At 36.9% G+C, this 13,513-nt stretch overlaps 1 protein-coding gene across 1 annotated transcript; it reads right to left on the reverse strand.

Annotated features, from left to right (window-relative positions):
- Positions 1–3,882: 3,882 nt before the first annotated feature.
- On the reverse strand, positions 3,883–6,233 carry LOC113359946. The gene is made up of 4 exons (XM_026603504.1): positions 5,851–6,233; positions 4,977–5,779; positions 4,320–4,871; positions 3,883–4,196 (listed from the first exon to the last, which is right to left on the reverse strand). The coding sequence occupies exons 1-4, from the start codon at positions 6,231–6,233 to the stop codon at positions 3,883–3,885; spliced, it is 2,052 nt and encodes a 683-aa protein (XP_026459289.1).
- Positions 6,234–13,513: the final 7,280 nt, after the last annotated feature.

The raw sequence follows: 13,513 nt of genomic DNA on the forward strand, positions 1-13,513 counted from the left end.
GGAAGTGTTATCAACACAAGATGAGTCAATTTTCTTACCTCGGGATTCAGAAGAATCAACTAAGGAGCATACCTTTGAGGTATTCCCGAGGCAACTGACATAGTTGAAAGCTTTGGGAGGCATCTTGGTATGCGTAAGAGATTATTTCCTCAGACTCAAATTGCTACAAACACAGACTTGTAAGGTCTTGAACGAGTTTGCCTACTCTGATACCAATTGAAAAACCGGAGGTCTAACAACACCACCCAATATTTCGCTTAGCAATCTGTATGGACAAACTCAAATATACTTTTAAGAGAATCAACAAGATTCAATCAATTAAAAGTATATCAACGAGTTTATATCTCTGTCTTGATTTGATTTCCTCAAACAGAAACTGCAAGTACTAATCAAATACAAGGAATAACTTGGATAGTACCAAAGACCAATATCCAAGGATCAATCAATATAAATCAACAACCAAAGGTCGTATTTCCAATTGATTGATTCAAACACACAACTTGTATTATTTCAATTATATAAACAAATATAATGCGGAAATAGAAATAAAACAGACACCAGAATTTTGTTAACGAGGAAACCGCAAATGCAGAAATACCTCGGGACCTAGTCCAGATTGAACACACAGTGTATTAAGCCGCTACAGACACTAGCCTACTCCAAGCTAACTTTGGAGTGGACTGTAGTTGAACCCCAATCAGTCTCCCACTGATCCAAGGTGCAGTTGTACTCCCTACGCCTCTGATCCCAGCAGGATACTCCGCACTTGATTCCCTTAGCTGATCTCACCCACAACTAAGAGCTGCTACGACCCAAAATTGCAGGCTTTGACAATAAACAAATCTGTCTCACACAGACAAGTCTATCAAAGGATCAATCTGTCTCCCACAGAAAAACCCTAAAGTTTGTGTTCCGTCTTTTAATCATAATCAAGGTGAACAGGAACAAATTGATAATCCGGTCTTATATTCCCAAAGAACAGCCTAGATTAATCAATCACCTCACAACAATCTTAATCGTATAGTAGCGAAACAAGATGTTGTGGAATCACAAACAATGAGACGAAGATGTTTGTGGTTACTTTTTATATCTTTCCTATCGGAGATATAAAATCTCAAGCCAATCAATCTGATTGTACTCGTACGATAGAAGATGCAAGATCAGATCACACAACTGCGATAAAAGAAGTAACGGTCTGGCTTCACAATCCCAATTAAGTCTTTAAGTCGTTAACCTGGTTTTAGAAGAAGAAAACCAAAGGTTAAAGGGAAACCGACTCTAGTACGCAAACTAGTATCACACGTAAGGTGTGGGGATTAGTTTTGCACAATACTAGATGTCTCTTTTATATAGTCTTTCAAATCAGGTTTTTTTCTTGGTAACAAAGCAATCAATATTCATCGTTAGATGAAAACCTGATTTAGATTCAAGCTAATATTTCTCAACCGTTAGATCGAAAACTTAGCTTGTTATACACAAATGAAATGCACGCTTCTAGGTTTGTTAACCGTACCCAAACGTGTACATTGTTGGTTCAACAATAGTTAACCAAAAGGTTAGCCATATGAGCATTTCATATCAACCATGTTCTTCTTGACCCTAACTAGTTCAAATGATTCAAATGAACTAGTTAGAGAGTTGTTCAATTACAAGAAAATCTTATGTAACTACACAAGATACAATTGAAGCAAAGATGATTCGAATCACTTGAATCGGTTCATGAACTTTTATAGCCACGGTTTGAAAACTGCATTTCTTAGTCTTTTTAAAGTTTAAGTTCAGAAATCATCTTCAGATATACAACCTTCTTCAGTTCGCACACTAGGTTCGCGGACTTAAGAAACCGGCAGTGTTTACAAACTCCAGCAGAAAATCTCGGTAAAAGACCTTCCGCCGGTTCGCGGACTGGGTTTGCGGACTGGTACTCACGCAACTAGTTTGTCTACTCCAGCAGAATTTCTCGAGATGAGAAGTTCGGCAGTTCGCGGACTGAGGTCACGGACTTGGCAACAAGCCATTCTTTTGGTTTTTCTTGATCAACAAAGTTCGCAAACTTTGGTTCAAGGAATAAGACTTATACATAAATGTGTTTCCACAACAATGCTTATTTTCATCATTGGTTACGTAATCTAAACTCTCATTTCAATCATTGAAACATTCTTAGAGCATGTTATACAGTTGTTACACCATTTCTCGTGAAAGCAATTTTCAAGATGATTGAAACATATCATGACTTTCGTCACTAGGTAAAGATAAACTTGGTCAAAGCGAAAAGCTTACCAACACATATTTCGAGATATAGATAGGCGAGGTATACTCGTCTAGAAATACCAAATGTGTACAATCCAAGTGTATCTATATAGCGTACGACTTTTTGTCTCAAGAAGTAGGAGATAGAGTAGATAGACTTTTGAGTGACAGATAAGTTCAAGTCTTAACATACCTTTTTGTCGAGAAGTTACACCGGTTCCTTGAGTAGTTTTTCTAGTTGTATGATGAATCGCCATGAAGTCCTTGAGCTTAACTACACTTTCTACCCTAGTCCGAGACTTAGCTATAATAGACTAGAAATCAAGACTTATAGTTTTGATCACTAACATTGACAAACATGCTTGAGATAGCAATGCATGCGAGTTCGACTGAGCAATGCTCTAACAATTATAGACATTATATAGCCTTATTTGTAACTGCCACTTCATTAGAGACCTTGTCAGTAAACACTCCTGCATTCCTTTCTTGCCAAATTGACCACAGAATTGCAGCAAGAATTAAATTCCAAACTGAGGGTTATAGCTGGTGAAGAGTGTTTCAAGTACCAAGATTGCAACACAGTTGGGATGTGATCAGGCAATGAGAAAAACCAGTTTAAATTTTCCATAAACTTACTCCAGACCTTCTTAGCAAAAGTACAATGAAGCAACAAGTGGCATGGACTTTCAACATCATTACAAAAAAAGGCATTCAGCAGGAACATCCATACCTTTTCTTCTCAGAGAGTCTCTAGTTGGCAGTTTACCATGAGCAAGTAACCAAATGAAAAACCCAATCTTAGGAGCGTACTTTTTCTTCCAGATGAATGAAAAAATTGCACCATCTTCTTGACTTGAATCAATCACTGTTACAGAATCATAAAGAGATTTAACAGTAAAAACTTTTTTAGAGCTTAAAGACCATTGCAGTTCATCACCAAAATCTGAAGTAAAAGTGAAGTGTTACTGAGGTCTGAGATAACAATTGAGTGTTCAATAGCAGCTGCACCCAGTAGTCTTCTAGGAATATTTGAATTCCAACTAACTCCATCACAAATAGGCACCCTACAACAGCTATTCTCATATTTTTTGATCTTGAGACAAGAAATAAATTTGGATAACAGTCTTTGATTGGTGTATCATACAGCCAAGCATCCTCCCAAAATCTTGCAATTTTACCAGAATTAATCTTGAATCTGACCTGTTTGAGCAAAAATTGATTACACTTCATAATTGCTTTCTAAACAGACATTCCATAAGTATATTTAGGTGTTTTAGCTTGCCAACTAACATCTCCTACACCATACTTCTCAGCAACAATCCTTCTCCAAAGAGCCTCTTCCTCAGTGGCAAATCTCCAAGACCATTTACTTAAAAGAGCCTAATTTATCTTCTTCAAATTTTTAACACCCAAACCTCCATATTTCTTCTTCCTAGCAAGAGCAGTCCACTTAATATGATGCAATTTCTTTTTTCCATCCTTCTCATGCCATAAAAAATCCCTCATAATCTTCTCAACTTTTTTGCAGACATAACTAGGCATTTCAAATAAGCTCATAAGGTAGACAGGCAAACTAGCTAAGACATTGTTAATAAGAGTGATATTACCAACCCTTTTGAGCAGCACCTTCTTCTAACCAGCAAGTCTTGCAATAAACTTTTCTATCACCTTGTCCATTTTTGCTACACCTCTAGATTTATCACCAAGAGAAAGGCCCAAATAAGTTGTAAGTAAACTCCCAGAACAACAACCCAGAATATCACAGAACTGAGATAAGTCACCTTCAAAACCAACTCCAAATATCTGACTTTTGCTGAAATTTATCTTAAGACTAGTTAAGAGCTCATAAGATATAAGAATCAGTCTAAGATTTTTAATCTGCTCACTATCAGCATCTAAAAAAATCAAGGTATCATCAGCAAATTGCAAGTGACTAATAAGCATACCTGCATTAGTGACTTGAAACCAGAAATTAAACCTTGAGAATGAGCTTGTTTAGTCATAAAAGTAAGAGCCTCACCAACCAGAAAGAAAATAAAGGGAGACAAATGGATCTCCCTGTCTTATACCTTTGTCACTTGTGAAAAAAACATAAGCACTACCATTGATCAACACAGAGAACTTCACGAATTCCACACAACATCTGATCCAACTTCTCCATTTATCTCCACAACCCATAAGATTAAAAATGTCATCAATAAAGTCCCAATTGACATGATCAAAAGTTTTTTCAAAATCCACTTTGCATAATAAACCAGGAGTACCACTTTTAAGTCTTAAATCAATAAGTTCATTTTCTATCAGAACTCCATCTAAAATTTGTCTTTTTTTGATGAAAGCAGTTTGATGTTGAGAAATGATATTAAGGAGAGTAGTTTTGAGACTTTCTTCCAACATCTTGGAAATGATTTTATAAACTCCATGAATCAGACTAATTGGTCTGAGATCTTTAATTTCTTCTATGGTGTCCTTCTTTGGAATTAGAGCAATGAAAGTATTTTTCAATCTCCAATCTAAAAAGCTTCTAGCATGTAAATCCTTCACCACATTAAAGAAATCATCCTTGATAATGTCCCAGCATAATAAATAAAAGCTTATTGGAAACCCATAAGGTCCAGAGACTTTATTTTGACCCAACAATTTGATAGCAGCTAGACATTCTTGCTCATCAAAATCCTTCTCCAACTAAGAACAAACATCTTTAGAAATTGTGTTGAATTGCATACCCTCTATAGAGATACGTCTGTGAGAATTTGCTTTGAAAATATCTTTAAAGAAAGGAATAATACCATTTTTAATTTTTGCTCCATCAGAAGTAACAACCCCATTAACCTTAATAGAACCAATATAACTTATTCTTCTATGATCGTTTGCCAATATGTGGAAATATTTGGTATTGTTTTCATTATTCTTTATGTCATTTACTCTGGCTATGTTTTTCCATTTCTCAGCTTTGATTAAAGTTAATCTATACCATTCTTGTCTAGCAGCAACTCTCTCGTCCCATTGTGCAGGAGATAAACTATTATGAAAATTTTCTTCTATATCCAAGTTGTTGAAAGTATCTTCCAGCTCCTCCAATCTCCTTTCTAAATCTCCATATTCTCTTTTGCTCCATTCCCTTAGCTTTTGCTTTAACAACTGAAGCTTTTTGCAGAAAACAAAACCAGCATTTCCTGAAACAGAAAAAGACTCCCACCAATTTTTGATTAGAGAAACAAAATCAGGATGAGTGAACCAATAATACTCACAGTGAAATGGTGAAGGACCACGTTTCAAACCATCACAGATGAGAGATATAGGGATATGATCAGAGACAGGTCTAGGGAGAGCTTGCTGAATTACATTAGGATACTCTAGTTCCCAAGGCAATGTAACCAAAATTCTGTCAATACGACTTCTCACACTCTGTAATTGTTTGTTAGTCCAAGTAAAAGAAGCACCAATGAGTGGAAGATCAATTAGTTGATGTTTAGAGATGAATTTAATGAGCTTCTTCATTCCAATTGTTGAAGCACTACCATTGGACCTTTCATGACCAAATCTTATTTCATTAAAATCACCTCCAATAACCCAAGGGAAATTCCAAAAACTTCTTACTTCTTCAATCTCTCTCCAAATTCACTAACTTCATCATTGTAAGAGGCACAAGGAGCATAGATACCAGTAAACATCCATTCAAAAGAAGAACTTATAGTTTTACAAAGAATTATAATTGAGTAAGGCCCCATTAGAAAATCCAAGACTTCAATTTGAGAAGAATCCCACATACAGAGAATACCAGAACTTCCTTGAGAGGGAGAATCAATCCACTTCATATTCTTATTACCCCAACACTGCCAAGCAATTAAATCAGTACAACGTTGAAGCTTAGTCTCCTGCAGAAGCAAAATTGAAGGTCTCCAATCTCTAACCTTTTTCTTAACAATATCCCTTCTATTCAAATCGTTTAACCCCCTAATATTCCACCAAATAATCTTCATTTATAAAAATAAAAACCAAACTACCAAAATCAGAGAAACAAAAAGTAACCAAACCAGTTAAGAAGAAACTGATTTACCAAATTGTTTATCATAATTTCTAAGATGAACACGAATTGTATCCATCATCGAATCATTAATCTCCTCTTTAGAACCTTCATAATTTAAAACAATTCTTGGACCCAAATTTATCATTTGAGTAAAAACATTCTCAAATTGATTTCTAAGATCCGGACATACCTTATGACTTAATGAACTCCATTTTTCAGTAGTTTAATGTAGTAGAAGAAATTTTTCCATGCTTTTAGTTGGTTCCACCACAGAGATAGGAGTCGCTTCCTCAAAATAATCTGCATCTAGCTTCTAAAGATAAGGGATAAAAACTGCATTCTCCAGATAGTCATTTACTTCATCCTCATTATGAAAAGTAAGGGACATGACCGTTGTATCACTTTTATTTGAAATTTTACCCGAACCCGAATTATCCGAACCTGAAATACCCGAATCCAAATTATTCGAACCCAAAATATCTGAACCCAAAATATTCGACCCAGATTTTTCCAAATCTTCTGAATTGGTGGGAGAATTTGAATTTGAATTAGTTACCAAAGATAACTCTTTTCTGTTTGCATGAGAAAATCTTTTGAATAATTCTCTCCTCCTAGAATCAAGTGGACGAAGTATAGGTTGTGGAATTTTTGGCCATTCAACATTAATAGCAATATTCACCGGCTTATCTGCAGGCTGATTAACCGGAATGATAGCCGAGTCAAAGTTGAATTTTGCAAACACTCACTTTTCGAAAAAGAAGTTCCGGTTCACCATTGATGAGCTTCAAAGGCTTAATATTGATAGTAAATAATTTTCCATTAAAGTGAAATAAGATGCTCGTAGAAGAATGTAAAACATCTTTTACCTTGATGCGAATACCAGAGATATCCTCCCAACATAACGTGGAAGTATGGACCTCCAGCAATCCTCCAAAATTTCCTCATAATGCATTGTACAGTTTGTCTCCCTAAATATTGAACGGGACCCCTTTAATTTCAATCCATGAATTTTCCAAAGAATCTTCAGAATGAGTAACAGCATTAACAGAATCCCAACATGGTAAAATTCTAATGGAAGTACCATTTATTGTCCAAAATCCTCTTCGTACCAAGTTATCTTTGAAATCTGCAGTCACAAAGAAAAATACTTTGTTGTCTTCAAAAGGAAAAAGATCAACTTGTTCTTGAACTCAAATCTATGAGCAATTTCCTGGCCAACTTAATCCCAAGATTTAGACTTGTCTGAAATCTCAACAACGAGAGCATTATCCCAATCACTAGCAAGAGAATCAATCGGAGAATCAGTCGGAGAAGACTCAATAGGCGTTATAGGAAACACACCTTGAGAATCTTCTTGAGTCTTTGATGATTTTGTAGAAACAATATCAGAAAATGCAGTTATGAAATGAGACCATCTATACTCATTAGATTCTGATGGAAAACACATTGCTTGTCTCATCTTGTTAGAAGAAAAGGAAGCTCTAAAAAATTCACCATATTTATTCTCATTTCTTGAGAACAAGATATGTTCATCATTCCTGTGAAAAGTCCAATACCATTGACCGTAAAAAGATTTTTTTGACTCCTTCCTCATAATATTCTTCATCCAAACAATCGCCTCCCTGCTCACCATGATTTCAATTAAATCCTTTGTATTTATTGTTTTTTCATCAAGCAACAAACCATGATTTTTCTTTGTAACAGTAAAGGTTTTGTATTTGCAGTCAATCGAAACCTGTTGCACAGATGAAGTTTTATTTTTATTTCTTGATCTCTTGCTTGAAACCATCTGCCATTCACCTCTATTTTCCTGATCTACATTACCAACGACTCCATGCATGTTACTATTACCTCGAACCACCTCAGTCCATTTTTTTTTGTTGCTCCCGCTCCATTCTTCAACCCTTGAAAGCTCTTGCCTAATCTCTGATCTGACCCTGTAACCCTTTCCCTGATATGATTAGATGATGATCCAATCTCCATTGTCGCCGGGCCAAACCCGGACACTCTCTCTCCTCTCCAGTTCTCGTTGCTCAACTTTATGGTATAATGATGTTTGGATACCAAAAGCAGAAGTTAGTCCCAAAAATCATAAGAAAATTGATTTTTTACCTTTAGAAGAAGTTATATTGATTCTTTCTGCTTCTACAAGTCAAAAAGTAGATTCTTAAGTGGTATCCAAGCATGATATAGACACCCTCCGATATTCTTACGCAATAAGAAATGAGAGATTGATTCGAAAGGAATAGTATCTTATGAGAAAAATACTTGGAGAAAACGTCATTTATTTTATTTAGATTTATATTTTGTTCTCTCAATAAAAAGTTTTTCATTAGGTTTTCGATTCGGCCAATGTTTCCCTGATTAATATTTAATTTCTTTTAAAAAATTGTGAATTACTGTAAAATAAGGTTCCCCGAATTTTGTCTCTAGTCTCTACCATTGTAGTTATTATTATTTGGATAATTGGCTCTAATACCAATTGAAGGATCCAACTGGCTAATTTCGGATCCAATCTACATAATACCGATAATGTCCAAACTTTAACAACTTTTAGCCACACGTATACGATTTTTATGTAACACCCCGAGTTCCGGACTAGGGTAAAACTCATATGGAGATCCGAACTCCAGACGCTATGGGTCGGAACGAGACTGATACATATATTTCTCTTACTTCATTTCTTATACCAAACATGATTAAAGCTTTATAAAACATAAATTGACGCATAATAATTTACTAAACATCTTTAACAACATTTTAGTTCAAATTTACATTTTAAGCAATACAATAAAACAATACAATGATTAAACTAACTTCTTAGTTTCCACTTCCAACTTCCATGAAATCTGCTAGAATGTCAATTGGGGTGAGATGACAGCTCAATAGCATTCGCATTCTCAAAAGATGCGAAGAAATATCAATCAATTAAAGAGAACATACAACAAGAGATTTTGCACAACTTAGAGAATTAAATTATATGTTAAATTAAACAAGCTCACAAAGTCAATAACATATCCAACAAATAAACCAATTTAGGGTTCAATACATTAATACACAATACCATTTATGTTTTCAACAATTCATCCATTTGAATTTCAACACGTGAGTTCATAACACCAATAATAATTTCAACAGTTCATGCAATTAAATTTCACACATGAGTTCACACTACAAATGTCCTTGTTTCGTACACCCACCTATCATTTTTCAGTACGGACAGTCGCCATCGATGGTCAGGAACATAAGTTCCTATGGGGATCATTACCCATTTAACTCTCGGAAATGTTTACCCGTTTTACTCTCGGGGATCATTACCCGCAGTTATCCAGGAACCATGTTCCATCTAACGGTAAAACATGAACTCATTATCAATTTATAATTCATTTTGACAATCAATACAAGCAACCATGGCTTGACAATATGACAAAGAACGTGAGTTTCTTTCGTGTATTTATGCAAACAAGCTAACTGTAGACATTTTGCATCATTCTTCTCAGGGTTATTACTTTATCCGGCCTTGCTAAAATTTCAAGAAAACATACATAGATCACTAAACAACCGCATATCTGAATTTCGCAGAAAACCAACGGTTCAAACAAAAGATATTGATTTTATAATGGCATCTAAAAAACTGGGCAGATTGCATATTATTACCAAACAATTCATGATAAATTCATAATAACCTGAAATTAAGAAAATCAAAAGCAAAATGAAAGATATCATATGTAGCTACAACTTTTGTCAAGAATACAAATCATTCTTGTTGATACATGAAAATGGTTACCCCTTAACAGGGGTAGGTAGCCCCTAAAGGGAGGATAAGCCCACCAAGAAACATAAGGGACTAAATCCCAATCCCAAAAGAATAAATCCGTAGAAAGGAAAGGATGGGGAGGAATTAGTAGGGAATAAGAAGGTCACATTACGAGGAACAATAATAGTTGTAAATAAGGAAGCTTCTATGACATGTGGCATGATGTCATGAGAAGAAGGGTTTTGGGAAAAGCCTATATGAGGAAGGACATAGTACGATGGAAAGCAATCTATCTCTCATACTATTTTAGGAAAAGGTGTTGTCATTGTTGTGACTAATACGTCTAGGACCAATCTCATACTCACGCATCAACATTTGCGACCACAGTGGGAGGCTCATCTCTGGTCCACCATGACACACTCAACAAATACCACCAAGAGCGCGTCAAGAAACCAGTTAATTGCGCGACCAATTAACCTTGATGAAGTAACGATAGAAGACGAGCAGGACTACAGTAAAGAATAAATACCAACTGAGGGCGCAGTCATAAAATCAGCCACGTAGGGACACCAACCAGAAAAGATGAAAGCGACACCGGGAAAAGATAAGCAACAGGAGACTAACATCACACGCTCGGCACCGCTGACTCTACAATACATGCAGAAAGAGTCGAAAAGTCACATCCAAAAGAAACAAGAACTGAGGAAATTGATGGAACAAACAACAACAGAGGAGTATGACACTATCGGAGAAGCGGAAAAGGGCGACGCGGGGGGTAAGAGCGCGCTCACACCAATAGAACAAGAGGCAATAGCAAACCACTTGGAGACAAACTACCGCGTGACAGAACAGGACAATTACGACTTCATGAACAACCCGTACACTTCCGAGATCACCGAATATCAATATCCGGAAGAATACATATCCCCAAAGTTCAAAGCATATAATGGGCAATGAAATGCGCGTGAACATCTCAGCCGGTTCCTAGCGACTATGAATGACCACACCCTTGATGGTAATATATTCTTGAGAGAATTCCCCAAATCACTTACAAATACAACATTCACATGGTATGACAATCTGAAACCAGAAAGTATTGACTCATGGTAAACCATGTCCGTCCTCTTCCTCAAAAAAAAATTTTCGGGAAAAAGGAAAATCACATCGATAGACTTAAGTAGATACACCTAGCGGGTGGGAGAAGAAATAGGAGAATATATCACTCGGTTTCGCCGTTTTGCACTGTATTTCCACGATGACATTAAGGAGGGAGCACTAATGGAGATCTGCATAAACATAATGACACCCGCATTCAAGAGAAACCTAGTTAACTTCATATTCCAAACCTTCGTTGAATTGGAAGAAGCCGCGGGAAGGATCTCTAACTGCGTTGAAGAGGCAAGCATGAACCACACAGGGCGCTACTCTGTTAACACCGCATCAATGATTCCACGTAACACGCGCACGAATACCAACTCAGATGGATGAAGCGCGCCCGCATATCAACCTACTATTGGAAACCAAGGCGGCATCAGGGGACCGAAACGAGATTTCGTTTAGCCACCTCATTTTCCATGCAGTCGAGAGCAAATCATCGGGCTACTGGAACAGTCGGTAATAAACAAGGAAATTCAGTTACCACCAACATTAGTAGATGTCAACAAAATGGATAAGAACGTCGTTAGATATTTCCACTATCATCGGCGGCCGGGTCATCCAACAGTGGAATGTTTCGTTATCAGAAGCATATTCAACTGAAAGCGTACGGTCGCAGTAATCGAAATAACCAAACAAGCAATTAAGCGCGATCATATCCCTCGACACTAAATTGTAGATTAAGAAAAGAAGTAAGGAAGGAGCCCTCGTCTCATAGTAGCGCGACAGATTTTCATGTAACTAGTTTGCAAAAAAAAGGCACGCCCATACATAACAAAAACATATTTTGTTTCTTCATTAAAGATGAGTTTATTTCAAAGCTACAAGTTACCCCATGTACCTAATTAACATAAAAATATACAAGGCTACGGGGCGCTACACGCATCTGGTCGGCTGACATTACAGATTATTAAAGGCCACGGGGTGCTAAGGGCATCCGGTCGGCTGACATTACAATTATTAAAGGCTATGGGTTCCTAAAGGTATCCAGTCGTCTGAAATTACAATTACTAAAGGATACGGGTCACTACAACGCATCTGGTCGGCTGACATTACAAATTATTAAAGGCTAAGGGTTGCTAAGGGCATCTGGTCGTCTGACATTACAATTATTAAAGGATACAGGTTGTTAAGGGCATCCAGTCGGCTGACATTACAATTACTAAAGGATACGAGTCGCTACAACACATTCGGTCGGCTGACATTACAAATTATCAAAGGATACAATTACTAAAGGTTTGCTACGCGCAGCCGATCGGATGATATTACAATTATTAAAGGCTACGGGTTGCTAAATGCATCCGTTCACTGACATACAAATTTACAAAAGACTACGGATTGCTATGCGCATCTGGTCGGCTATTATTACAATTACTAAAGGCTACGGGTTGTTACACACATACGATCAGTTGACATACAAATTTAGAAAAACTACAGATCGCCCCGTATACCTAGTTGACCACCCAACAGCCAACACAAACAAAAGGGGAATGACGTGGCTTGAGCCTCCCAAAGTGGATAGGCGCCTCGGAATCTTCCAAACGTCCAGTTTCTAAGGAAAGGGGAAGGGCGCGTGTTGAACTTCCAAAAGTCCAAAATAAAAAAGGTTGGGGGGGTGTCACTGAACCTCGTATTCATAAAATAACTACATCAATAATAATTTACCAAAATCAAAACTCACCGCTATAACAATGCTTTTGTACATAAAAGGGAAGGGGCGGGTTGAACCTCCCAAAGTGGAGAGGCGCGTTTGCACCTTCCAAAAGACCAATTCTTAAGGAAATGGGAAAGGCGCGTATTGAACTTCCCAAAGTCCAAAATAAAAGAGAAAGAAGATAGAGAAGACGGGAAGGCGCGTCACTGAACCTGATATTCATAAAATAACTACATCAATAAGAATTTACTAAAATCAAAACTCACAGCTACAACAACGCCTTTTTACATAAGCCTAAAAAGTCATATGTGCCAAAACTAAATACTAAAGTCAAAACTCGCCATCGCCTGCAACATAAGCACCAACAGACTAAGCTTTAAGATGAACCAACGCCTAAGCAACAACCAGAATCCTTAACAACAAACACCTGGAAGAAGAGAAAAAAAAAGATATCCTACATTATAACATAAACAATTGATCTAACAACATTCAAAACAAATAAACACAAACCAAGTATCCACAAATATCCTCAAAGAACGCGACCAAACACAGTGTTCAAAAAAAAGGGGGGCAAGGAGAATGATAATAGAACACATCAAACATACTGAAAAGCGGACCACTCTTGTTTCTTTTTCTCAAGCTCCAGGCGAACCGCATTTTCGGTCAC

Source organism: Papaver somniferum, chromosome 3 (assembly GCF_003573695.1).
Source record: "Papaver somniferum cultivar HN1 chromosome 3, ASM357369v1, whole genome shotgun sequence".
Classification (NCBI taxonomy): domain Eukaryota; kingdom Viridiplantae; phylum Streptophyta; class Magnoliopsida; order Ranunculales; family Papaveraceae; genus Papaver; species Papaver somniferum.